This window comes from Melanerpes formicivorus, unplaced genomic scaffold (assembly GCF_026170545.1).
Source record: "Melanerpes formicivorus ecotype bairdi unplaced genomic scaffold, bMelFor1.0.p_v2 SCAF_116, whole genome shotgun sequence".
Lineage (NCBI taxonomy): Eukaryota > Metazoa > Chordata > Aves > Piciformes > Picidae > Melanerpes > Melanerpes formicivorus.
This window is the reverse complement of record NW_027142468.1, coordinates 2,932-29,289: the sequence shown is the minus strand read 5'-3', so window position 1 is coordinate 29,289 and position 26,358 is coordinate 2,932. Positions and strand designations below refer to the sequence as shown.

Genomic DNA, 26,358 nt, shown 5'->3' with positions numbered 1-26,358 from the left:
CCCTGCCTATCCTTCCTAAAGAGTTTATACCCATCTATCCCTACATCCCAGTCATGGGATTCATCCCACCAAGTGTCAGTAACAGCCACTGTGTCGTGGCATCCCAGCAGCACAGTGCCCTTAACTCATCCTGTTTGTTGCCCAAGCTGCGCGCATTCGCACAGAAGCACTTCAGCTGGGCTGGCCCTGTCCTGCTCTTGTGCCAATTCCCCTCGGTTTCCACAGAATGTCCTGGTGGATCATTCGTGGCTTGCCTCAGGGCAGCAAGTTGAGAGCCCTTACCAGCTCTCCTTCTCTCTGCTGCTGGTGAGCTGCCCCTCTGTTTGTCACCGGCCAGCAGGAGACTATGAACCCCTTCCCCCTTCAAATGTAGTTTAAAGCCCTATCAATGAGCCCTGCCAATTCCTGCCCCAGGATTCTTATCCCCCTCTGGGACAAGTGTGTCCCATGAGTTGTTTTCAGCTCAGGTGCCTTGAAAACCACTCCATGCTTGTGGAACCCAAAGCCCTGTCGATGGCCCCAGCCCCTGAGCCCCTGAGTTTGAATCTTCCGAATGCGAGCCCTCGCTGGCGATGTCCGAGGAAGATGTAGATGAACGGGATCGAACACGCCGAGGCACAGGTTTCGCTGCCCTTTTCCGGCTTTTTCTCTGCTTGAGGCGAAACAGCAGTGGTGGCGGCTGGCAAACGCGGTGTGGTCGCCGCAAGGTGTCTCGGGGGCGGCCCCGGTCGATCGGTCGATACTTCTCAAGCACATCCTTCGGTCGCAATTCAGATACAACTGGCGCTGCATCCCGCCCTGACAAATTCGCTGTAACCGCAGCAGCCATTCGCTGTTCTAACTAACAGTTTTTGATGCAGTTTCTGCATTCTCGCCACGGCTTTTGCAGCTTTATAGCAGTTTTATCACCATCAATGACCCAGTCCCACAGCTTGTTCCCGTACTCTCTCCAACAAGCTTCACCAAAACAACTCTCTCCGCTAGGGAAATGCCCCGAAGCGGATCCATGGGCCCAAAGCCCAGGCATTACTTTGGGCGCTCTCTCCGCCTTACGCTTTCCTAGAAAGCACTGAAATAAGGAGAGCGCTCCCTCTTTGCCCATATTCACCGAGGTCCGCGAACTTCACTGCCGCGTTCCGGTACCCGCCGGTGTCCGCTGCTCCTTTCCTCAGGCCCGCCGCTCCCGGCCCGCCCGAGCTCACCGCCGGCCCGCCACCTCCAGCCCGCCGACGTTTTCCACTGGCATGCCGATTTCGGCCCGCCAAGACTGGCCCGCCCCAGCCTTCCTCCGCGGTCGGCTCGCCCGTAATCCCCGGGTGCGGTCTCCGCTGTCGTGCCCGTCGAAACGGCTCAGAGTACCCGCAGAATCGGGTCCCTGCTCGAGTGCCACTTGACGAGAACAGAGGGACGACAGCACTCAGTATGAGTGATAGTAATCATCCAACTTTATTGTCCCACACTTCATTATTTATAGTCTTATCTCATGCATAGTTAATTCTAATTTAGCACACACTGTTGGTTTCTCTCTAAAAGGTTACATCATTGTTTTCACAACTCTGTGGAGTTCTTTCCTACTCAGTCTAATTGCTCTTTTTCCCAGATCTCACCTCCTCCTTATCTTGCTTGCCTCCCTTCTCAGGGGCAGCTGGACTTCAGCATACCAGGCAATCGACTCTTTCCCACAGCTCCTACTCCACCGCTCTATTATCAACAGAGAATTCTTCAAGGCCTGAATTGCACAGGTGTTGCTGGGACCCATGTCCCCTCTTGCTCAAAACGATCCCCAACAGTGGTGAATGGTGCCACAGCCAGCTGGCAGCCAGGCATCAGTGGTGCCCCCCAGGGGTCAGTGCTGGGCCCCATCCCCTTTGACATCTTCATTGATGATCTGGATGAGGGGATTAAGTCAGGCATCAGCACATTTGCAGATGACACCAAGCTGGGGGCAGATGTTGGTCAGTTAGAGGACAGAAGGGCTCTGCAGAGGGACCTCGACCGACTGGACAGATGGGCAGAGGCCAACAGGATGGCATTCAACAAGTCCAAGTGCCAGGGGCTGCACTTTGGCCACAGCAACCCCAGGCAGAGCTACAGGCTGGGGTCTGAGTGGCTGAGAGCTGCCAAACAGAGAGAGACCTGGGGATGCTGATTGACAGCTGCCTGAACATGAGGCAGCAGTGTGCCCAGGTGGCCAAGAAGGCCAAGGGCATCCTGGCCTGCATCAGGAATAGTGTGGCCAGTGGGAGCAGGGAAGTCATTGTGCCCCTGGACTCTGCTTTGGTTAGGCCACACCTTGAGTCCTGTGTCCAGTTCTGGGCCCCTCAGTTTAGGAAGGAGGTTGACTTGCTGGAAGGGGTCCAGAGAAGGGCAACAAAGTTGGTGAGGGGCTTGGAACACAGCCCTGTGAGGAGAGACTGAGGGAGCTGGGGTTGCTTAGCCTGGAGAGGAGGAGGCTCAGGGGTGACCTTATTGCTCTCCACAAATACCTGAAGGGAGGTTGTGGACAGGCAGAGGCTGGTCTCTTCTCTCTAGCAACCAGCCCCAGAACAAGAGGACACAGTCTCAGGCCGTGCCAGGGGAGGTTTAGGCTGGAGGTTAGGAGGAAGTTCTACACACAGAGAGTGATTGCCCATTGGTGTAGGAAAGCAGAAAGTATCTATGGAAGGTTTCAGGACGAGAAAGAACAACAGGCCACTGATACTGGAAGGATGGCTTGATGATAAAGAAGAGCTGACCGTGGTAAACAACCTGACGTGCCAGACAAGAGGACGCTTGCCTCCATACTGGAGAAGACCAACCTGATATGGGATGAAGATAACAATGGACGGCTGCATATCAAATGAGAAAGCCCAATTAGCAGCAGTGGTGCAAGAATGTCAGGGAATTGCTTACCCTGCCCGATTTTTCCTATATAAGCTGCTTGTTCTGTGCCAATAAACGATTCCTGCCTCACCAACATGGGAGTCCGTCCATGCTTTCCGAAAGAGAAGGACAGCTAGAACAGGGTGGAGAAAAGGAAGCTGCCCGAGCAGCAAGAGTCCTGGTTAGGAAAGCCAAAGCAGAGTTTGAATTGAATCTAGCCAGGGAGGTTAAAGGGAACACTAAGAACTTCTACAGGCATATGAATGGGAAGAAGAAGCCTAGGGAAGGTGTGGGCCCCCTCAGAAAGGAAACTGGTGACATGGCCACAAGTGATGAGGAAAAGGCTGAGGTACTCAATAACTTCTTTACCTCAGTCTTCACTGCAAGGGCCTCCAGCCACACTCCTGATGTTATGGAAGACAATGCCAGGGACGGGGAGGAAGAACTGCCCATGGGAAGTGAAGATCAGGTTGGTGATCACCTGAAGAACCTGGAAGTGTTCAAGCCCATGGGACCCCACGGGATACACCCATGGGTGCCGAGAGAACTGGCAGAGGAGGTTGCTAAACCCCTCTCTATTCTATTTCAAAAGTCCTGGCAGTCTGGGGCAGTCCCCACAGACTGGAAAAGGGGAAACATTGCCCCCATCTGCAAAAAGGGTAAGAAGGAGGAACCAGGGAACTCCAGGCCAGTCAGTCTCACCTCTGTGCCTGGAAAGATCATGGAGCAGATCCTCCTGGAGGCACTACTGGCTCAGAAGAATAGTCCCTGACAAGTTGGCCTGAAGGTACCAACTGTGCTAAACCTCCAGAGGAGAAAGTAACTCGTGCTGAGGAAGCTCCTCCTTACAATGACCTTTCTGATGATGAAAAGAAAGATGCTTTGTTCACAGACGGTTCCTGTCGTCTTGTTGGGAACAAGCGGTGGTGGAAGTCTGCAGTGTGGAGTCCAACACGCCGAGTTGCAGAGGCGAAGGATGGAGAAGGAGAATGCAGTCAGTTCGCAGAGGTAAAAGCTGTCCAGCTAGCTCTCGACGTGGCTGAACGTGAGAGATGGCCAAAGCTTTATCTCTACACCGACTCATGGATGGTAGCCAATGCTCTGTGGGGTTGGCTAAAGAACTGGAAGAAGAGTGGCTGGCAGAGGAAAGGAAAACCCATTTGGGCAGCCGACCTGTGGCAGGACATTGCTGATCGAATCGAGAGAATTCCAGTGAAGGTGAGACACATCGATGCTCACATTCCTAAGAGCAAAGCTGCTGAGGAACAGCAACACAACCATCAGGCAGATCTGGCTGCAAGAGTGTCTCAAGCAGCCATGGACTCTAATCTTGATCTCGACTGGAGACACCGAGGTGAGATATTCTTAGCTCGGTGGGCTCATGATTCGTCAGGACATCAAGGCAGAGATGCAACATACCAGTGGGCTCGTGACAGATCCATAGACATCTCCATGGATGCTATCACAGCTGGGTTAGGAAGTGGCTGGAGGCTGAGCCCAGAGAGTGGTGGTGAATGGTGCCACAGCCAGCTGGCAGCCAGGCACCAGCGGTGTGCCCCAGGGAGCAGTGCTGGGCCCCATCCTGTTCAATATCTTCACTGATGATCTGGATGAGGGCATTGAGTCCATCATCAGTAAATTTGCAGGTGACACCAAGCTGGGGGCAGGAGTTGATCTGCTGGAGGGTGGAGAGGCTCTGCAGAGGGGCCTCAACAGGCTGGACAGATGGGCAGAGTCCAAGGGCAGGAGATTGAACACATCCAAGTGCCAGGTCCTGCACATTGGCCACAGCAACCCCAGGCAGTGCTAGAGGCTGGGGTCAGAGTGGCTGAGAGCAGCCAGGCAGAGAGGGACCTGGGGTGCTGGTTGATGGCAGGCTGAACATGAGCCTGCAGTGTGCCCAGGCAGCCAGGAGGGCCAATGGCATCCTGGCCTGCATCAGGAAGAGTGTGGCCAGCAGGAGCAGGGAGGTCATTGTGCCCTGTGCTCAGCACTGCTTAGGCCACACCTTGAGTCCTGTGTCCAGTTCTGGGCTCCTCAGTTTCAGAAGGACATTGAGAGACTTGAAGGTGTCCAGAGAAGGGCAATGAAGCCAGGGAGGGGTCTGGAACACAGCCCTGTGAGGAGAGGCTGAGGGAGCTGGGGTTGCTTAGCCTGGAGAAGAGGAGGCTCAGGGGAGACCTTCTTGCTCTCTGCAACTCCCTGCAGGGAGGTTGGAGCCAGGTGGGGGTTGGGCTCTTCTCCCAGGCAGCCAGCACCAGAACAAGAGGACACAGTCTCAAGCTGTGCCAGGGGAAGTTTAGGCTGGAGGTTAGGAAGAAGTTCTTCATAGAAAGAGAGATTGGCCCTTGGGATGTGCTGCCCAGGGAGGTGGTGGAGTCCCCATCCCTGGAGGTGTTCAGGAGGGGATTGGATGTGGCACTTGGAGCCATGGTTTAGCAGTCAGGAGGTGTTGGGTGACAGGTTGGCCTTGATGATCTCTGAGGTCTTTTCCAACCTGATTGATTCTCTGATTCTCTGCCCAAGTGAGCTAAATGCCTGATGCCTAGGGGAAGGCAGGAGTCTAGGTGTCGACAGCTCCTTTTGATCCCTGGCTCTCAACTGCTGTGTTTAGGGAGAAGCAGCCAGGTTGCTCCTGGGAGGGGGCACTCAATTTTGCAGCAGGCAAAGTGAGGCAGCAAATTAGCAGTGTTTCTAGAAATCCTTTGCCCCTGCTTGCTGGGTGGCTTTGAATCTCACAGGTGGTGAGTGGATGAGGTAAAGAAAACCAACAAAACAACAAAGCCCCCAGGCTCTGGCTGAGTGAGGAGGTGTGAGTGCAATCAGGAATGCACAGCAACTTGAGAGGCTTGAAGCCTTTCACTACCTAAATGAAGGTTTCACCTGCAGGAGTGTCCCAGGGGAGGCAGACTCTCTAAGAGCTCTGCACACTGACATGACAAAATGATAACCTTTGGTTTTTAAGAGTGGTGTTGTTAAAGGTAAAAGCTTGGATGCAGAAGTTAACTGACAGGAATCTTTTCTGTCTCCTCCAAGAGCTTTTTCTCTTGTCTGAGGCAGTTCACAGGCTCACAGGATGTCAGGGGTTGGAAGGGACCACTGCAGATCTTCCAGTCCAAACCCCCTGCCAGAGCAGGAGCATAGAACCCAGCACAGGTCACCCAGGAACACATCCAGACAGGGATGGAAAGGCTCCACAGAAGGAGACTCCACAACCTCTCTGGGCAGCCTGCTCCAGGGCTCTGGGACCCTCACAGTCAAGAAGTTCCTCCTCATGTTGAGCTGGAACCTCCTGTGCTGCAGTTTCCATCCACTGATATCCAGGATATGGATATCCAGATATGGATAAACATTTATTAAATCCTCTCTCAGCCTTCTCCTCTCCAGACTCAACAGCCCCAGGGCTCTCAGCCTCTCCTCCCCAGGCACTGCTGCAGTCCCTTCAGCAGCCTTGCAGCCCTCCCTTGGACTCTCTCTAGCAGTCCCTGTCCCTCCTGACCTGGGGAGCCCAGAGCTGGATGCAATATTCCAGGTGAGGTCTCAGCAGGGCAGAGCAGAGGGGGAGGAGAACCTCCCTGGCTCTGCTGGACACCTCCTCTGAATGCCCCCCAGGACCCCCTTGGCCTTCTTGGCCCCCAGGGCACATTGCTGTCCCATGCAGAGCTTGCTGCCCACCAGCACTCCCAGGTCCTTCTCCCCAGGACTGCTCTCCAGCAGATCCCCTAATTAATCACCCAGTTAATTTTATACTGGAAGTCAATTTTGGTACAGGCAGCAACAAGAATTCTGTTTTCTTATCTCAAAGCAGTTTGTTAGGGATCATGTCCATGACTGAGGTTTAACATCAAATAGAATCATAGAGTCACTCCAGCTGGAAAAGTTCTCTAAGATCATCAAGTTCAATCATGAACCTTACTGCACCCTGCCCAGGAAGCCACATCCCAAAGTGCCATATTCACTCATTCCTGGAACACCTACAGGCATGGGGACTCCACCACCTCCCTGGGCAGCCTGTGCCAATCCCTGACCACTCTGGCAGGAAAGACTTTTCCTGATCTCCAGACTAAACCTCCCTTGGTGCAACTTGAGGTTGTTTTCTCTTCTCCTGTGACTTGCATCTAGGGAGAAGAGCCCAACCCCACTCCACTCCAATCTCCTTTCATGGAGACTCCCATGAGTCTCTTCCCCATGAGTCTCTCTTCTCCAGGCTGAACAGCCCTACTTTGCTCAGCTGCTCCTCTGCAGCCCTGTCCTCCAGACCCTTCCTCAGCTGTATTGCCCTTCCCTGTACCAGCTGCAGGACTCCAATGGCCTCCTTGGAGTGAGGAGCCCAAAATTCCTCAAGGTGTGGCCTCACCAGTGCCCAGCACAGGGGCACAAGCATAGAATCAACAAGGTTGGGAAAGACCTCAGAGATCATCAAGTCCAACCTAGCACCCAACACCCCCAGACAACCAAACCATGGCTCCAAGTGCCTCATCCAATCCCCTTTTGAACACCTCCAGGGATGGTGGCTCCACCACCTCCCTGGGCAGCACATTCCAATGGCAAATTACTCTACCAGTGAAGAACTTTCTCCTCACCTCCAGCCTAAACTTCCCCTGGCACACCTTAAGACTGTGTCCTCTTGTTCTGGTGCTGGCTGCCTGGGAGAAAAGACCAACCCCCACCTGGCTACAACCTCCCTTCAGGGAGTTGTAGAGAGCAATGAGGTCTCCCCTGAGCCTCCTCTTCTCCAGGCTAAGCAACCCCAGCTCCCTCAGCCTCTCCTCACAGGGCTGTGCTCCAGACCCCTCCCCAGCTTTGTTGCCCTTCTCTGGACACCTTCCAGCATCTCAACATCTTTCCTAACCTGAGGGGCCCAGAACTGGACAGGAGGAGTTAGGTATTGGGTGAGAGGTTGGACTTGATGATCTCTGAGGTCTTTTCCAACCTGATTGATTCTAAGATTCTGTGATTCTATGACTCCAATCACTTCCAAACCCACCTGTGACAGTTTCTACCTCCTCAGAGGTCACAAGTTCAGGATAATGCTGGGAAGTGCTTCCCCAGCCTCTCATTTGGTTTCAGTGTCATTTTTATTCCAGGCCTTTTGTCTCCTTAGCACCAGAACAAGCTGAACACAAGCAAGTGATGCCAAACACTGCCCCACAGCCTCCTCAGTTAACAGCAGGAAGGACTTGCTGTGGTTTAGGGAGTTCAGTAAGCAGAATGTCCTCAGCAACAAATCAATGATTTGATTAATCAGTTCCTAGTTAGTCAGCAACACAGAGAGAATAAATGCTGCAGACCACCCAGACTGTGAGACAGCAAAACCTCTCATGAAAGCCACTGTTGTGCTCATAGTAAAGAACTTCTTCCTCATCCAATCCAAACCTACCCTGCTCCAGTTTCAAGCCACTGCCCCTGGTCCTCTGGCTGCATACCTTTGGAAACAGCTCCTCCTCAGCCCCCTTCAGCCACTGGAAGGCTACTGTAAGGTCTCCTTGGAGCCTTTGCTCCCCAAGCTGAACTCCTTCAACTCTCCCAGACTGTCTTTATAGGAGAGATGCTCCACGCTGCTGCTCTCAGCTTTGTGGCCTTCCTTGGGGCCTCTTGGTATAGAATCATTGAATCACTAAGGGTGGAAAAGACCTCAGAGATCATCAAGTCCAACCTGCCACCCAACAGCTCCTGACAACTAAACCATGGCTCCAAATGCCAAGGTTGAACACCTCCAGGGATGGTGACTCCACCACCTCCCTGGGCAGCACATCCCAATGGCCAATTTCTCCTCAGCTCCAGCCTGAATCTCCCCTGGCACAGCTTGAGACTGTGGCCTCTTGTTCTGCTGCTGGGTGCCTGGGAGAAGAAACCAACCCCCACCTGGCTACAACCACCCTGCAGGGAGTTGGAGAGAGCAAGAAGGTCTCCCCTGAGCCTCCTCTTCTCCAGACTAAACAGCCCCAGGGCTCTCAGTCTCTCTTCACATGGGAGATCCTCAAGTCCCCTAAGCATCCTCCTGGCTCTCCCTTGGACTCTCTCCAGCAGGTCTCTGTCTCTCTTGACCTGGGGAGCCCAGAGCTGGACACAGGATTGCAGCTGTGGTCTGAGCAGGGCAGAGCAGAGGGGGAGCAGAACCTCCCCAGCCCTGCTGGCCACACTTTCCTTGCTGCACCCCAGGACCCCGTTGGCTCTCTTGGCCCCCAGGGCACATTGCTGTCCCATGCAGAACTTGTCCACAAGGACTCCATGGAGCTGCTCTCCAGCAGGACAGCTCCTAACCTGTCCTGGTGCCTGCTGTTACTCCTCCCCAGATGCAAGACCCTGCTCTTGTCCTGGCTGACCTCCATGAGGTTTGCCTGCAGCCAGCTCTCAGCTCTTCCAGAGTTCCCTGGATGACAGCACAGCCTGAGGGGTGTCAGCCACCCCCACCCCCCAGTTCTGACTTCAGCACCTCACAAGAATTAAAGATGATTGGTGAAACTCAGGTGGTTGACACCTGAGCAACAAATGATTTGGCATTCTGAAGGTCTCAAAAGAACCTTGGTTTGTTTTGCCCTTTCCCTGAGGACTCCTAGCTGATCTTGCCCTGTCTGCAAGCACAGGTAGCATGAAGATTGATGTGAGAAACTCACCTTGTGTGGCTGGCAGTGGGAGAGGTTATCAAATTGCTGGCTGTGAGGCACAAGGGGAAATGGTTTGGAACAGGGGATCAAAAGAAGTGAAGAGAGTATTTCGTTGTCTGGAGCTCCTCACAGGAGCCCTGAGCAGCATCCAGGCTCCCACAGGCAGCACATCCTTGAAGAGGTTGAAACAGGACCTGGGAGTGCTGGTGGGCAGCAAGCTCTGCATGGGACAGCAATGTGCCCTGGGGGCCAAGAAGGCCAACGGGGTCCTGGGGGGCATTCAGGGGAGTGTGTCCAGCAGAGCCAGGGAGGTTCTCCTCCCCCTCTACTCTGCCCTGCTGAGACCCCATCTGGAATATTGCATCCAGCTCTGGGCTCCCCAGGTCAGGAGGGACAGGGACTGCTAGAGAGAGTCCAAGGGAGGGCTGCAAGGCTGCGGAAGGGACTGCAGCAGTGCCTGGGGAGGAGAGGCTGAGAGCCCTGGGGCTGTTGAGTCTGGAGAGGAGAAGGCTGAGAGGGATCTGATCAATGGCTATCAAGAGCTGAGGGCTGGGGGTCAGGAAGGAAGGGACAGGGACAGCCTCTGCTCACTGTGCCCTGGGATAGGCCAAGGGGCAATGGATGGAAACTGCAGCACAGGAGGTTGGGGATGAAAGAAGAGAGCCCTTTGGTTTCAACTTCCCCCTGTGAAGATGAGTGGGGCTGCCTGATCCACAGAGGCTAAGAAGAAGAACCCCAGAGCCCCTGCGATGATGGTAGAGAGGGGGAAGGCAGACTAGAGCCCAGGCCAGGAGGAATGGCCTGGCCCAGGCAACCCCCGAGGGAGCCCCAGCCCCAGGGTCCCCCAAGGGGAGGGAAAAAGCAGCCAGAAAAGGTCTGAAGAACCAAAAACCAAACCTTTAGTGAACAACACAAACAGAGGGGGGAACCGCGCCGCAGAGGGGAGGGGACAGGGCCGGGAACCGCGAAGTGGGGTAGGGGGAACCGAGCTGCAAAAAGGGACGGGGCCGGGACGCTGCAGACGGGACAGGGCCGGGGCCAGGGAAGCCGCGGACGGGGACCGGGGTGGGGACCGGGGCAGGGACGGCGCGGACGGGGACCGGGGGCAGGGACGGGGCGGACGAGACGGGGGCAGGAACGGCGCGGACGGGACGGGAGCAGGGACGGGGGCAGGGACGGCGCGGACGGGACGGGAGCAGGGACGGGGGCAGGGACGGCGCGGACGGGCCGGGACCAGGGACCGGGGCAGGGACACGGCGGACGGGACGGGCCCAGGGACCGGGGCAGGGACGGCGCGGACGGGACGGGCCCAGGGACCGGGGCAGGGACGGCGCGGACGGGACGGGACCAGGGACCGGGGCAGGGACGGCGCGGGACCAGGGACCGGGGCAGGGACGGCGCGGACGGGACGGGACCAGGGACCGGGGCAGGGACGGCGCGGACGGGACGGGACCAGGGACCGGGGCAGGGACGGCGCGGACGGGACGGGACCAGGGACCGGGGCAGGGACACGGCGGACGCGACGGGACCAGGGACCGGGGCAGGGACACGGCGGACGCGACGGGACCAGGGACCGGGGCAGGGACACGGCGGACGCGACGGGACCAGGGACCGGGGCAGGGACACGGCGGACGCGACGGGACCAGGGACCGGGGCAGGGACGGCGCGGACGGGACGGGACCAGGGACCGGGGCAGGGACACGGCGGACGGGACGGGCCCAGGGACCGGGGCAGGGACGGCGCGGACGGGACGGGACGGGGGCAGGGACGGGATGGGGACCGGGACCGCGGGCAGGGACGCCGCCGACGGGACCTCCAGCTCGGGCTGGGGTCCTGGCTGCTGAAGTTTTCACTGGATGGGGGCTGGAAGGAGAGAGGTTGCTGCCGAAGCCTGGGAGCACTCTGGGGCTCCTCTTGCTGCACTGCCGTTCACAGGGCCTGAAGGATGCTCCGGGGCTGCAGAGAGAGGAGAGAAGGGCATCAGGCAGCTCTGGGGCACAAGCAGCAAACGCAGCTCCCTTCCTGAGGCACACCCAGGCACTGGCACCTCCCTGCTCTCCCGCCCTCCCCCCAGCACCAACCATGCCCCTGCCAGGGCTTTGCCTCGCAGCTGGCACAGGGCTGGCACAGCAGCAGGCTGCAGGCTGCCGCGGGGCAGGGCTCACTCCTGGCTGAGTGGTTCCCAGGGCAGCCTCACCTGGGCTGCAGAGGACAGGGCAGCTCTGTTCCTGCTCTGGAGTTCCACTGCCCACTCTCCGGGGGGCAAAGGGCTCTGGGAAAGGCAAAGAGGCCATTGGCACCCAGCCAGGCTCAGGGCAGAGGCCACAGGCAAGGTGCAGCTGCAGCCATGGAGCAGGGCCCACACTGGGGAGCACAAGCAGCTGCTGGCAGCTCTCTCACCTCTCAGCTCCCTCCTGCTTCAGGGCAGAGGCTCTGCAGTCCACAGGGAGCCTGGGCACAGAGGGTGTCCGTGGGGCACAGGCCAGCTTGCAGGGCCTGCAGGCAGGGCAGAGATGGTTAGTGCCAGGGGGGATCCTGACTGCCCCTGGCACGGGGCTGGGAGGCACCTGGGTGCTGCGTGGCTCCCTCCCTGGGGGCCAGGGGTCGCACTCGCACCGTGACGGCCACGGCGCCCTCCTGGGGGGAGGGACCAGCACCATGGCGGCGACGACAACGCAGGGCTGAGGGCACTGCCCCTGGGGTCCGCACAGCACCGCTCCAAGGACAGCACTGGCTGAAGAACACAGCTCCGGGCTCCAACGTCCTGAGGGCGCACTCTCGGGAGAAAAAAAGGTCAGGCAGGGAGGGGAAGCGGCGGAGGGGGAGCCGCAGGCTGGAGAAAGCCTGGACACCCCCAGCCCCCCACCCGGGACCCTGCTCCCACACCCCCCGTGTGGTAACTCCCACCGGTACCCCGAGAGCTGCCCTTCCAATACCCTCCAGCCCTACAGGTTCCCAGCGTCTGCAAGGATCCTACATCACCCTGGGGTCCCCACAGCCACCCTAACGCTCCTACAACCGCCCCGGGACGCCCCCACATCCAGAGCCCTGATCCCTGATCCCCAACCCCCTCCCCACGCCCACATCCCCGGCCTCTAGCCCTCCCCGGCGCCCTCCCCAGCTTCCCCCCGGCGCTGCCACCGCCGCCTCCAGCACTCCCTGCCTCCCCCAGCCCCCGCTCCCCGCAGCCGTCCCCATCCCTCTGCCTCGCCGCTCCCGGGGCCCCAGCGCTACTCACCGCCGCCTGCGCCGCAGGGCTTCAAACGCTGCCGCCGGACACGCCCCCTGCGCTCACCGGCCGGTGCCCGAACGCAGCCCCCCATTGGCTCTCGAACGCCGACAGCCCCGCCCCCTCCCGCCCGCGCAGAGCACCATGGGAGCCGTAGGCCGCCGGGGCCCGGCCGCCATCTTTGCCCTCAGCCCCAGCCCTGCCCTGGCAGCTTCTCCTCCCAGCTCCCTGCCGGCAGCTCCGGCCCCGACCAGCCCCCGCGGCCAGCCCAGCGCCGCCTGCCCCTCAGCAGCGCTGAGAAGCCAGCACCGGGCACCCACCAGGGCCCGCACGGGGCACGCCCAGGGCTGTCCACACCTCCCCAGGGGCTCTGCTCTCTCACCCGGGGCTGGAGGCACTCTGGGGCTGCTCCTGCTGCGCTGCTGCTCAGAGGGCCTGAAGGATGCTCTGGGGCTGCAGAGAGAGGAGAGAAGGGCAGCAGGCAGCGCCGGGCACACCCAGGCCCTGGCAGATACCTGCTCTATTGCCCTCCCCCAGCACCAACCATCCCCATGGCAGGGCTCTGCTCCAGCTGGCACGGGGCTGGCACAGCAGCAGGCTGCAGCCACCCCCCAGCACCAACCATCCCCATGGCAGGGCTCTGCTCCAGCTGGCACGGGGCTGGCACAGCAGCAGGCCGCAGCCACCCCCCAGCACCAACCATCCCCATGGCAGGGCTGTGCCTCCAGCTGGCACGGGGCTGGCACAGCAGCAGGCTGCAGCCACCCCCCAGCACCAACCATCCCCATGGCAGGGCTGTGCCTCCAGCTGGCACGGGGCTGGCACAGCAGCAGGCTGCAGCCACCCCCAGCACCAACCATCCCCATGGCAGGGCTGTGCCTCCAGCTGGCACGGGGCTGGCACAGCAGCAGGCTGCAGCCACCCCCAGCACCAACCATCCCCATGGCAGGGCTGTGCCTCCAGCTGGCACGGGGCTGGCACAGCAGCAGGCTGCAGCCACCCCCCAGCACCAACCATCCCCATGGCAGGGCTGTGCCTCCAGCTGGCACGGGGCTGGCACAGCAGCAGGCTGCAGCCCTCCCCCAGCACCAACCATCCCCATGGCAGGGCTGTGCCTCCAGCTGGCACGGGGCTGGCACAGCAGCAGGCTGCAGCCACCCCCCAGCACCAACCATCCCCATGGCAGGGCTGTGCCTCCAGCTGGCACGGGGCTGGCACAGCAGCAGGCTGCAGCCACCCCCCAGCACCAACCATCCCCATGGCAGGGCTGTGCTCCAGCTGGCACGGGGCTGGCACAGCAGCAGGGCTCACTCCCAGGGCAGCCTCACCTGGGCTGCAGAGGCCTTGGCAGCTCGCTGCCTGCTGCGCAGCTGGGGGATGCGGCTCCGCTGTCCACCCCCGGGGGGGCAAAGGGCTCTGAGGGAGGCAAAGAGGCCATTGGCACCCAGGCAGGCTCGGGGCAGAGGGCACTGGCAAGGTGCAGCTGCAGCCATGGGGCAGGGCCCACAGTGGGGAGCACAGGCAGCTGCTGGCAGCTCTCTCACCTCTCAGCTGCCTTCTGCTTCAGGGCAGAGGCTCTGCAGCCCACAGGCAGCCTGGGCACAGAGGGTGTCCGTGGGGCACAGGCCAGCTTGCAGGGCCTGCAGGCAGGGCAGAGATGGTTAGTGCCAGGGGGGATCCTGACTGCCCCTGGCACGGGGCTGGGCCCTGCCCTGTCCCCATTTCCAGCTCTCCTCACTCTGAGCTATTTGCAGAGCCCCAGAAGCAAGGAGGTCTCCCTGGGGGTGTCCTGCACCACCAGGGCCAGGTGGGGCTCAGCCTCTGCACAGCCACAGGGCTCCAGAAGAGCCAGAGCCTCTTTGCTGCACCAGCCAAAAGCCCCCCCAAAGATGCCCAGGCCCCCAAGGGCACAGCCCTGACCCCCAGTGCCAGGAGAGCAGATGCCCAACCTGCTCCCAGCCAGCACTCCTGAAGCAATCTGGAGGATGCTCCAGGGCCAAAGGGAGGAGCAGGAGCAGGAAAAGCTTCCCTTGGAATGCTCTCTGCCCTGTGCAGCCGTGCCCAGGTGAGCTCAGCCTGTGCCTGCTGGCCAAGTGCCTCCTGCCCACCCTCTGCCCTCCACAGAGCTGCAGCCATCCCCACAGGAGGCACCCAGCCATGGAGGGCAGGATCCCCAAAGCCACAGGGAAGGCCCCAGGGCAGCACTCACTTGGGCACCGAGAGGGCATCCTGCTTGTGCTGCCAGCCTGGGGGCTCCAGGCCCCTGCAGCCCAAGGGCTCAGGGCTGCTGCCTGAGGCTGGCAGCCTGCAGACCTGGTAGGTGACATTGAGCTCATGGCTCCTGGCAGCAGCTGCAGCCCTGGGGCAGAGAGAGACAGAGCCAAGGAGCAGTCAGGGGCTGAACCTCAGCCCCTGGCACCCAAGACAGGCTCAGCACCACCAGCAGCACCTCTGAGCCCCCTCCTCAGCTGGGGCACAGCCTGGGGGGAGCTCTGGGCCAGGCAAGCTTTGAGGCAGAGCTCATCCCTGGGGCAGCTACGTGCAGGAGGAGGGGGCACACACTGTGCCAGGGCAAGTGGCACACAGGGGGGCCTTCTGCTTGGCTTTTTCTCTTCAGCAACCCCTGCCCAGGTGAGCTCAGCCCACTGCTGCCCACCCCCCAGCCCTGTGCCCCCTGCCCACCCTCCCTCCCCACAGAGCCGCAGCCACCCCCCCAGGAGGCACCCAGGGGGTCCCCAACCCCGCAGGGAGGGCCCCAGGGCGGCACTCACTTGGGCACCGAGAGGGCATCCTGCTGCCGGAGGAGGTCCTGGCTGGGGGGCTCCAGGCCCCTGCAGCCCGGGGGCCCAGGGCTGGCTGAGGCTGGCAGCCTGCACACCTGGTAGGTGCCATCCAGGTCAGGGCCTGGGGGCAGGGCACAGCCCTGGGGAGCTGCCAGCGGCGCCAGGGGCAGGCGGCTCCGGGAGAGCCTCTCCGGGCACAGGCTGGAGCCGCAGGGCCAGGCTGGCAGCGCCACAGGGGCTGGGGGGGGCTGCAGCCGGGGGGCAGGGGCTGGGGGGGCTCTGTGCCGCCCTGGCAGCCTCTGCCGGCTGCCCACTCGGCCGCCGGCGTTTGGGCCGCGGGGAGAGGCTGCAGGCAGAGGCCGGCTGGGCAGGAGTTGGCATCTCAGGGGACCTCCTCCTCTTCCCGATGGGGCTGAGGGCCAGCAGCCTGGCACTGCTGAGCGCAGCCAGGTGCTGCCAGCCTGGCAGGGGAGAGCTGGTCACGGGGGGCGCCAGGCACAGCCACGCAGCTCTCGGCTGGAGGAGCAGAGCAGAGACCGAGTCAGCTCCCTGGCTGCAGCTCCCAGGCCCTCCCCCCTGCCCCCCACCCCCCTCAGCTCTTTGCTGGGACTGCCCCAAACCACACCAAGCCCAAGAGCCAGCACCAACCATCCTGGGCCCAGAGCAAGTGCCCCGGGGCAGGGCCTGGCCTGTGCCCAGCAGCAGCCTCTGCAGAGCCAGGCTCTGCTGCTGGCCTCATGCATGGGCACCGAGGATGAGGAGGAAGAGGTCAGCCCTGCCCAGACACAGGCTGCCAGCAGCCAGGCCACAGCTGGGCTGAGCGGGGCAGATGCAGCCCAGAGCAGTCACCCACAGGAGATAAAGGCAGGCTCAGCCCCCACTGGGTGCCAGGGCAGGAGAAACTTCTGCCCCTGCCCTGTGCCCACAGCTGGCAGCTGCCCCCCACCACCCCCCAGCCCTGCAGCAGAGCCTGGGACAGAGGAGAGAGAGGGCACCAACCTGGATCCTCAGCAGCACTGCCCTGCTGGCTCCTCTGGGCTGGGCTGGCCCTGCTGGCCTCTGCAGCCCTCCCTGGGGAGGAGGCCTGCTCCTGGCTGGCAGCAGCCTCCTGAGGGGCCAGGGGCTGCAGTGCCTCAGAGGCCACAGCAGCAGCAAGGAAGCTGCCAGCCTGGGGCAGGGACTGCTGCTCTGGGGAGGAGCTCCTGGCAGCAGCTGCAGCCCTGGGGCAGAGAGAGACAGAGCCAAGGAGCAGTCAGGGGCTGAACCTCAGCCCCTGGCACCCAAGACAGGCTCAGCACCACCAGCAGCACCTCTGAGCCCCCTCCTCAGCTGGGGCACAGCCTGGGGGGAGCTCTGGGCCAGGCAAGCTTTGAGACTGAGGGGTGCCCAGGCTGGCACTGCAGGACCTGAGCTGGGAGATCACCTGTGGGCTGCAGGGCACCCAACAGCAGCCCCAGAGCTGTGCTGGGCCTCAGGCACACAGCACAGGCAGCCTCCCTCGGGAGACCTTCCCCCTGCCAGGACATTGGGGCACAGACAGCAGCAGGTGGTGCCAGGGCAGCACCTCGGGGAGCAGAGGCAGCAGCAGAGCCCTGGGGGAGGCAGCTCCAGGCCTGGCAAGAGGCACTGAAGGCTCTCAGCTGCTGTGCCTGGAAACCTTCCCTGCTGACCCTTCCAGGGGAGCTTCTCCCCTGGGACTGGCTCTCTAGGAGCCAAATCCCACCTCAGAGGGCAGGCACTGCTCTGTAAGCCAAGGCCTGGGCCCTCCCCCACCTCCAGCACCCTCAGGAGGCTGCACACCACAGGAAGGTTGAAACTCTCTGAGCAGCCAGGAGCAAGTGGCACAGGGAGGGGGCACAAGGACACTCACCCCTCTGGCTGGCTGGCAGTCAAGCCCTGCAGGAGGGGGGCTGCTTCCTTTGCTTCCTGCTGCACATCTGCCTGCTGGCTGGCTGGGGCAGACCTTTCCTCTGCAGCCTGCAGCAAGCCCCCAGAGCAGCATCAGGCCAGAGCTGAGCTGAGCCTGGGCCCCCAGCTGCCCCTTCCCTGCCAGGCTCAGAGCTTTCTCCAGCACTCCACAGCCCAGCACCTGCTGAGCCCAGACCTCCCAGAGCAGCTCAGCTCCTGCCCTCTCCCAGCCTGCCCAGTGCAGCCCAGCAAGGTACCTGAGCTGGGTCCCATCACCAGGCCAAGCCCTCCTCTCACCTCCTCCAAGGCCAGCTGCAAGGCAGCAGGACACCCAGCTGCCAGCTCCTGCTGCTCTCCAGCACTCTCCCCACCAGGGAGCTCCAGGCACGCCTCGGGCACAGCCTCCTCCACCCTACACAAGTCACAGCAGCAGCCCCTGAGCCAGGGAAGAGCCTCTGGGGAAGCCATCCCTTGGCCTACCAAGGTTTGGGATGGAGCCAAGGGCAGCTTTGGCCTTTGTCCCCCAGCTCTGGGGGCTGCCAGGCTCCTCACTCCAGCTGGGCAGCGGAGAGGCTGTGGCACAGCAGCAGAGCAGCTCAGCTGCGTCCTGGCAGCCACTTGGGCTGCAGCCAGCAGCCAAACTCTGCAAGCTCCTGGCCCTGGGGGACCCCAAGGTGCCAGCCCAGGCTCCCTCCCTCCTGCCCAGCAGCCTCACCTGGGCAGCTCCAAGGGGCTGGAGCCGAGGGCAGGCAGCGGCTCTGGCGCCTGGCTCTGTGCCCCGCGGGCAGCATCCTCATAGGCACGGAGCTTGGCCTGCAGCTCTGCCACCTGTGAGCAAGGGGCAGCCCTGGCTCAGAGCATGCCCTGAGCCCCAGCAGCTCAGCAGGCTGGGTGCCAGGCAAAGCAGAGCCGCAGACAGAGCCCAGCCCTGCCCCCGGCAGCTCACCTCCGCTCTCAGCTGCGCACACAGCACAACGTACGGACAGACGTGGGAGTCCGGGCTCGGCAGGTTGCTCTTGAGCTGCGGGGAGAGGGAGGAGCGGAGCTGAGAGCAGCACCGGGACAGCTCCTTCCCCTCCGCTGAGGCGGCAGCGGGGCAGCTCCTCAGCCTGCCCTGGGCTGGTGGGGCCCGAGGGGCTGCAGCTGACTCTGAGAGGGGCTCCAGAGGCAGCCCGGCTGCAGCAGGGAGGCAGCAGCCCGCAGCAGCCTGCCCCAGGCTCCTTCCCGGGCAGCCCCAGCAGCTGCCGGCCGCGGGGCGAGGTGCTCACCGAGACCTGGATCTCCTTGGCCCTGCTGGCATACTTGAGGGTGTTGAGGGTGTCCTGGCAGCAGAGCGGCGAGGGGCTGAGGGCAGCCAGCATCAGGGTGCGGCAGTTGCCGCCGATGGAGTCCTTCAGCAGCCGCGTCAGCTTGCTGTCCCGGTACGGGACGTGGCTCTGCTTGCCCTGCCCGGCACAGCGAGGCTCCGCTCAGGGGCTGGCCCTCGGCTCCCAGCCCCCGGCTCCCAGCCCCGGCCAGGCCCAGCCCACGGCAGCTCTGCCGTGGGGACGGCGCTCAGGGCCCCTCAGCGGCAGCCTCACCTTGGCCCCAGCCAGCGCCTGGATGACGCTGAGCAGGGCCAGCAGCGAGCGGTTGATGCTGGCTCCCTCCCGCAGCCGCTCGCCGCTGGTCTTGGCCACCGCGGCTCGCTCCGAGCCGGCCAGGTCGACCAAGCTCATCTTGGCCACCCGCACGGCCCCAGCGAGGCCCTCGGCGTGGTCCTGCTGCTTCACGTAGACCTGGCAGGGCACACAGAGGGCAGGCTGCAGCTCCGCAGGGCGCTCGGGCTCGCCGCTCGCAGCCGCGGCAGCAGCCCTGGCACGCCGGCCCTGGCACAGCATCGCCGCCTGCCCCCCTCCGGGCAGCGGTGCCAAGGGCTGCCCCAAGCACCACCCCTCACCTGCAGCACGGCGTGGGAGCGGGAGGAGGAGGCGTTGGCATCGGTGGCATGCTGCGTGCGGTTCCTGCTGCCCCCGAGCAGCATCTGCAGGAGCTGCTCTGCCGAGCTGGGCTGGCGGGGAGCAGGCAGAGGGCAGGGATCAGCGCAGCCCCGGCACGGGCACCGAGCGCCCACAGGCTGAGGCCTCCTGCGCCCCTGCAGGGCTCCTCTGGCCTCGGGCTCAGCGCTGCTGCCAGCCGGCACCCACCCAGCCGGCACCCCCCGGGGCCCCGCAGCCCCTGCCCCGGGGCCCCGCAGCCCTCCCCTCCCCCTCCAGCTCCCCCGGTCCCAGCTGGCACCCCTGGGGCGGGCACAGCGCTGCCCACACCTTGTGCCTGCTTCCACCCCCACCTGCTGGATGGAGAGGCCCTGAACCACAGCTCCTCTCTCAGGATCCTCCCGGATGGGCAGAGGGCCCTTGGGCTCCAGCAGGTCACGGATCTGCTCGTTGTAGACCTGCAGCAGGCAGCTCCAGCTCAGGATGAGGCTTGGGGCCCCAGAGGGCAGCAGGCAGAGGAGCTTGGGACCCCAGGGCCTGCTGCCCACCCAACAGCACCTCTGGCACCTGCCGCCAGCAGGAGCAGCTGAAGGTGCCCTAAGGCAGGGGACAGCTCAGGAGGCTTCAGCAGCCAGGCACTGAGCCACTGCTCCTCCAAAGCCCTTGCAGCCAGGAAGCCCTCATTGCCCTGTGGCCCCCAGCTCCAGAGGGGGCAGGCCAGCAGCACCAGCCCAGCAGCCTGGCCAGGGGCAGCCTGCTTCCAGTCTGGGGCTGCCCTGGGCACAGCTGGCAGCACAGGGGTAGCCCTGGCACTACAAGCCCAGACCTTGGAGGTGGTGGCCTGGCAGCAGGAGGGGCACAGCTGGGCACAGCCTACCTCCAGGTAGGAGACCAGGACCTCGCAGCTCTTCTGCTCCTGCCTGGCCTCCAGCCTCCTGAACAGCTCCTCCATGGTGAGGTAGATGATGCCAGGGCTGTTCTCCGAGCCCAGCATGGTGTAGGTTTTCCCTGCTCCGGTTGCTCCGTAGGCAAACACTGGGAGGAGAAAGGGAGGAGCCCTGAGAGCAGCCTCCATCGACAGCAGCACTGGGGGGATGCTGCCAGCTCTGCCTCAGCTGGGGACACAGCCCCAAACCCAGCTCCTGCTGTGGGGCACTGCTGCCTCCCACTCACATCCTGTCCAGCAGGGCCCCCGGGGCCCTCTGCACCAGCCTGCTGCCCAGCCTGCACAGGGCTCCCAGCTGATGCCACCCCACAGGCAGGACTCCACACTCATCTGGGCTTGTCTCTGCTCTCCTCTTGCTGGCCTGGGCCCTGCCTGCCCCCAGAGCCCTCGGATGACATCTCCAGGCCAGCACTGGCCCTGTCCCGGCCCCAGCTTGGTGCCAACAACAAGGTCAAGGCTTTCTCTTTCTGCAGAGCCGCTGCGTCCCCACTGCTGCCACAGCCGCTCAGGGCTTCTGGAACCAACCCCCAGCTCTGCTGAGCCCACCCAGAGCAGGGGCAGATGGGCAGGAGCTCCTGCAAGGGCCAGAGCAGGCTGCTAGGGCTCACCAGAGCAGTTGTAGCCGTCGAGGAGAGTATCGACCATCTGGCGGGTGGTGTGCTGGAACACCTCCTCCTGGGTGGCCTGCTCAGCAAAAACCCGGTCGAAGAGGAACTTCTGATGTTTGCCTGGGTTCTTGCCGCGGCCAGCAGGCAGCACACCGCCGGAGGCACCAGGGTCGAACAGGAGGGTGTGATGGTCGACCACCCTCAGCAGCGGGTGCTGCGCGGCTCCCTCGCCGGGGGCCGGGGGTCGCACTCGCACCATGACGGTCACGGTGCCCTCCTGGGGGGCAGGGGCCGCCGCCATGGCGGCGGCGGCGACGAAGGTGACACAAGGCTCAGGGCACTCCCCTTAGGGTTCGCACAGCACCGCCACAAGAAAAGCACCGCTCGAAGGAAAGCGCCGGCTGAAGAACACCGAAGAACACAGCTCTGGGCTCGAAAGTCCTGAGAGTGCACTCTGAGAAGAGACAACAAGGGTCAGGCGGGGAGGGGAAGCGGCGGAGGGGGAGCCTGAGGCTGGAGAAAGCCTTTACCTCTCGAGCCCGGAGCCTGCTCCCGAGCCCTGCCTGCCCTAACCGCCGCCGCTGCCCGCCGGGGCTGCCGTTACACCCCCCCAGCCCTGCGCCTTCTCCCCGTCCGGAAGGAGCCTGCATCCCCTGCGGGTCCTCACAACCGCCCCAACGCTCCGACCCCACCGCGGGTCCCCAGAGCCCCTCCACAGCCTCGGCCGCGATCCACCGGCCCCGGCCCCCGCCACGCTCCCCCCGGCCCCCGGCCCCCGCCACGCACCCCCGGGCCCGCAACGCTCCCCAGCCTCGGTCCCGCAACGCACCCCCGGCCCCGGCCCCGCCACGCTCCCCCGGGCCCGCCACGCTCCACAGCCTCGGTCCCGCGACGCTCCCCCGGCCCCGGCCCCGGCCCCGCGACGCTCCACAGCCTCGGCCCCCGCGACGCTCCCCCGGGCCCGGCCCCGCGACGCTCCCCCGGGCCCGGCCCCGCGACGCTCCCCCGGGCCCGGCCCCGCGACGCTCCCCCGGGCCCGGCCCCGCGACGCTCCCCCGGGCCCGGCCCCGCGACGCTCCCCCCGGGCCCGGCCCCGCGACGCTCCCCCGGCCCCCGGCCCCGCGACGCTCCCCCCGGCCCCGGCCCCGCGACGCTCCCCCGGGACCGGCCCCGCGACGCTCCCCCGGGCCCGGCCCCGCAACACAACGCTCCCCCGGGCCCGGCCCCCGCAACACAACGCTCCCCCGGGCCCGGCCCCGCAACACAACGCTCCCCCGGGCCCGGCCCCCAGCAACACAACGCTCCCCCGGGCCCGGCCCCCGCAACACAACGCTCCCCCGGGCCCGGCCCCGCAACACAACGCTCCCCCGGGCCCGGCCCCGCAACACAACGCTCCCCCGGGCCCGGCCCCGCAACACAACGCTCCCCCGGGCCCGGCCCCGCAACACAACGCTCCCCCGGGCCCGGCCCCGCAACACAACGCTCCCCCCGGGCCCGGCCCCGCAACACAACGCTCCCCCGGGCCCGGCCCCGCAACACAACGCTCCCCCGGGCCCGGCCCCCGCAACACAACGCTCCACAGCCTCGGTCCCGCAACGCTCCCCCCGGCCCCGGCCCGCGCAACGCAACGCTCCCCCGGGCCCGGCCCCGGCTCCGCAACGCTCCACAGCCCCGGCCCCGCAACGCTCCCCCGGCCCCGCACCCAGCACTGCCCAGGGCGCTTCCACCGCCGCCTCCCGCAGCCCGCCGCAGCCCCGCAGCCCCCACAGGCTGCCCCTGACCTTGCAGGCTGTCCCGGATCCCGCAATGCTGCCTCAGCCCCGCAGCCCGCCTCAGCCCCGCGGAACCCGCAATCCTGCCTCAGCCCCGCATTCCCCGCAGTCCTCCCCTGCCCTTCCAGGCTGCCCCCCGGCCCCCGCAGCCGTCCCCATCCCTCTCCCGTAGCTCTTGGGGCACCGGAGCGCCTCTTACCGCTGCTTCCACCGATGAGGGCTCAAACAGTCCCGCCGACCACGCCCCCTGCGCTCATTGGTCAATCGTCGAGCAGAGCCTCCCATTGGCTCTTCAGCAACGCGAGCCCCGCCCGCCTCCCGCCCACGAGCCCCGCCCGCTGCCGGCCGCTCCGCCCGCGAGCCGCGGCCGCTCCGCGCAGTGCACCATGGGAGCTGTAGGCCGCCGGGGCCTGGCCGCCATCTTTGCCCTGAGGAGCCAGCCCCGGGCACCCCTCAGGGCCTGCAAGGGGTCCCCGGCCCCGGCCCCAGCCCCAGCGCTGCCCCACACATCGCCAAGGGCTCTGCTCTGCGAGCCGGGGCACGGAGCACTCTGGGGCTCCTCTCGCTGCGCTGCCGCTCAGAGGGCCTGAAGGCTGCTGCGGGGCTGCCGAGAGAGCAGAGAAGGGCAGGAGGCAGCGCTGGGCACAAGCAGCAAACGCAGCTCCGCTCCTGCCGGCTGCCACAGTCCCTGTCCCGAGCAGAGGCTTTGCTTCAGAGGGCAGCTGGCAATCAGCTGCTTAACCCAGCCCCACGCTGGCCCGAGCTCCTTGCCCAGCTGCTGCTCGTGGGGCAGGAGTTGCAGTAGGGAACCAGAGAGCTGCAGGGCAGTGCTGAGAGGTTCTGCTCTTGAATCCTGCCCTGCAGGTCCTGACCTGCTGCCCTGGCTCTGCTGCAGGCACCTGGTCCCCATCCTCACTCCCAGCCTGAGGCATAGATTGCTCTGCCTGCCCTGCTGCCTGCATCAGCTCTGTGCCTGCTGCCCACCCCCGGGGGGCAAAGGGCTCTGAGGAAGGCAGAGAGGCCATTGGCACCCAGCCAGGCCCGGGGCAGAGGCCTCCCTGCAGCCCCATGTCCCCTGGGTGCCAGCTCTGGGGAGCCAGAGGCTCTGGGGAGCAGAGGGCTGGTGGCACTGAGGCTGCTGGATTGCCTTTCGTGCCCAGCCAGCTCTGTGCCCTTGGGGCTGTCCTGGGCCGCTGGCAGCAGTGCCAGGCAGGGCTTCTGCCCACACAGACAGCTGCTCTGGGGCACCGAGGTACCCCACAAGTGGCACTTGGCATCCCCACCCCTGCCCCCCCAGGGACAGCCCCAGGGACAGTGGCTGTGCCAGCCCCTGGGCTCAGGGCACCTCCAGCCCCACAGACTCCCTGAAGGCCCCCAGGGGGCACAGCCCTCACAGGGTAGGGGACAGTGTGGGGGCTTCGGGCTGCCCCTGAGCTGCCAAGCAGCTCCCCAGGGATTCCTCTTTGCCCAGCTCCTCCCCAGCCAGGATCCAAGCACAGAAAGTGTGGAGTCTCCTTCTCTGAAGCCTTTCCATCCCTGTCTGGATGTGTTCCTGTGGTTTGGCTGTGGTGCTTGGGGCTATGCTTGAGGGGTGACCCTTGCAGAGCAGGGTTCTGGGTTGGCCTTGGTGACCCTGAGGCTCTTTTGCAACCTGAGTGTTTCTGTGACTCTGTGACTGGCAGTGTGGAACCACAGCATCCCAGGTCTGTTGAGGGTGGAAGCAGCTCTGCTCCTTCTGATGTCATTAGAATACACAAACACAGCTCCTGGCCCACAGCTGCCCAGCTCCAAGGCAGACCATGCCTTGGGCCCAGACCCCACCTCAGGCACTCCTCCTTGGGCATGAGTGGAAGCCTTACTCTTGGGGGCAGGAGGGGTGGAAAGAGGAGGAGTTTGGACACAGGCAGGTGTGAAGCTGGTTATAACAGAGGTCTCCTTTTCAATGGGACAGGTTACAAGAAGAAGAAGAAGAAGAAGAAGAGGCTGCCACAAGAAGGCAAAGAATACCCAGGAGGAAAGCTTTCCCCACCAGGATCCAGAGAAGATCAGAAGGAGCAGCAGGACTGCACCAGAGAGACAGCTTTGGACCCTCACAGTGGTGGTAGCCATAAACTTCTTCCTCTCTTCACTTGACCTTTCCACCTTTCTCCTCTCACTTTTCCCTACCTATTGCACACCAGCTTATGGGCAAACAGTGCCAGAGGGCACTGCCAGCAAGTCTGCTGCTGGCACCAAGCTGGGAGGAGTGGCTGACACACCAGAAGGTTGTGCTGCCATGCAGCAAGACCTGGACAGGCTGAGAGCTGGGCAGGGAGAAATTTGATGAGGTTCAACAAGGGCCAGGGGAGAGTCTTGCACCTGGGAAGGAACAACTCCATGCAGCAGTACAGGCTGGGGACTGAGCTGCTGGAGAGCAGGGAAGGGGAAAGGGACCTGGGGGTGCTGCTGGATGGGAGGTTGAGCATCAGCCAGCAATGTGCTCTGGTGGCCAAGAAGGCCAAGGGCATCCTGGGCTGGGTTAGAAGGGCTGTGGTGAGTAGGTCAAGAGAGGTTCTCCTCCCCCTCTGCTCTGCCCTGCTGAGGCCACATCTGGAATCTTGTGTCCAGTTCTGGGCCCCTCAGGTCAAGAGGGACAGGGAGCTGCTTGAGAGAGTCCAGCACAGAGCCACAAAGATGCTGCAGGCAGTGGAAGATCTTCCTTAGGAGGAGAGCCTGAGGCAGCTGAGGGCTCTGGAGCTTGCAGAGGAGGAACCTGAGGGTGAGCTCCTTGCTGTGGCTAAAGCTGTGCAGGGGGAGTGCCCAGAGGCTGGAGCCAGGCTCTGCTGGGGGATGCCCAATGGCAGCACAAGGGGCAGTGGTGGAAGCTGAGGCAGAGGAAGTGCCATGGAAAGAGGAGGAAGAATTTTTCCCCTGTGAGGGTGAGAGAAGCCTGGAGCAGGCTGCCCAGGGGGGTTGTGGAGTCTCCCTCTGTGGAGCTATTCAAGACCTGCCTGGCTGTGTTGCTGTGTGAGCTGCTCTGGGTGCTCCTGCTCTGGCAGGGGGGTTGGCCTGGATGAGCTCTGGGGGTCCCTTCCCCCCCTGGCATTCTGTGATGACACAGTGAAGGTTCACTGTTGATGGCAGTGAACCCCTGGTGTAGTCTCCTGAGTTGTTGCATTTGAGATCACTCTCACAAAGCACCACCAGTCCCCTGTCTGGACCATGACTCACATCCACAGCTCTCTGAGATACTTCCAGGGATGTGACTCTACCACCTCCCCAGGCAGCCTTCCCTATGATTCTATGATTCAAGGGCTTGCTGTGCACTCTCTCTGCCAGATTACATCTTAGGAGGACTTTCAGTGACCACAGCCCTGGCATGACACCTGCCCTTGCTCATTGCAGGCTCCACTCCCTCAGTTATGGCCCATAAGGAGTTGCTTGTGGGTGCTATTTCATTTGGAGGGGAAGCAGACATCTCTAATGAATATTTCCTTTCTTTTGGAGCTCCTGACACAAGGAGCTGGTCTGTAATTAGTTACTGGTGGTTTCCAACAATAAGTCTTGCAGCAGCAAGGAGGAGGAAGCTATGTCCTGAAGAATTTAGTAGCTAGAGGATTCCTGCAGGAGATTGACCACATCCAAGTGCCAGGTTCTGCACCTTGGCCACAGCAACCCCAGGCAGTG

At 63.2% G+C, this 26,358-nt stretch overlaps 2 protein-coding genes across 2 annotated transcripts; both read right to left on the bottom strand.

Annotated features, from left to right (window-relative positions):
• Positions 1-10,369: 10,369 nt before the first annotated feature.
• Positions 10,370-12,333, bottom strand: LOC137456102 (uncharacterized). The gene is made up of 4 exons (XM_068167406.1): positions 12,087-12,333; positions 11,871-11,966; positions 11,668-11,742; positions 10,370-11,426 (listed from the first exon to the last, which is right to left on the bottom strand). Exons 1-4 carry the CDS (start codon positions 12,128-12,130, stop codon positions 10,370-10,372), a joined length of 1,272 nt encoding a protein of 423 aa, XP_068023507.1. The 5' UTR covers positions 12,131-12,333.
• Positions 12,334-14,006: 1,673 nt separating this feature from the next.
• On the bottom strand, positions 14,007-21,500 carry LOC137456101 (kinesin-like protein KIF18B). The gene is made up of 16 exons (XM_068167405.1): positions 21,451-21,500; positions 20,921-21,374; positions 20,244-20,401; positions 19,720-19,824; positions 19,330-19,440; positions 18,971-19,168; positions 18,659-18,835; positions 18,337-18,411; positions 18,106-18,218; positions 17,688-17,802; positions 17,353-17,459; positions 16,482-16,702; positions 15,966-15,998; positions 15,471-15,828; positions 14,909-15,058; positions 14,007-14,115 (listed from the first exon to the last, which is right to left on the bottom strand). The coding sequence occupies exons 2-16, from the start codon at positions 21,219-21,221 to the stop codon at positions 14,007-14,009; spliced, it is 2,331 nt and encodes a 776-aa protein (XP_068023506.1). The 5' UTR covers positions 21,222-21,374; positions 21,451-21,500.
• Between the last annotated feature and the right edge of the window lie 4,858 nt (positions 21,501-26,358).

What these genes read in the sequence shown, in the direction of transcription:
- LOC137456102 (XM_068167406.1), bottom strand. Translation starts at nt 12,130, where the DNA reads ATGGTGCTGGTCCCTCCCCCCAGGAGGGCGCCGTGGCCGTCACG. An exon ending in AGGGCGCCGTGGCCGTCACG is followed by an intron (nt 11,967 to 12,086) that starts GTGCGAGTGCGA and finishes CCCTGCCTGCAG; the next exon opens with GCCCTGCAAGCTGGCCTGTG. An exon ending in AAGCAGGAGGGAGCTGAGAG is followed by an intron (nt 11,743 to 11,870) that starts GTGAGAGAGCTG and finishes TGCCTTTCCCAG; the next exon opens with AGCCCTTTGCCCCCCGGAGA.
- LOC137456101 (XM_068167405.1), bottom strand. Translation starts at nt 21,221, where the DNA reads ATGGCGGCGGCCCCTGCCCCCCAGGAGGGCACCGTGACCGTCATGGTG. An exon ending in GCTCCCACGCCGTGCTGCAG is followed by an intron (nt 19,169 to 19,329) that starts GTGAGGGGTGGT and finishes GTGCCCTGCCAG; the next exon opens with GTCTACGTGAAGCAGCAGGA. An exon ending in GTGCGCAGCTGAGAGCGGAG is followed by an intron (nt 18,219 to 18,336) that starts GTGAGCTGCCGG and finishes CCTTGCTCACAG; the next exon opens with GTGGCAGAGCTGCAGGCCAA.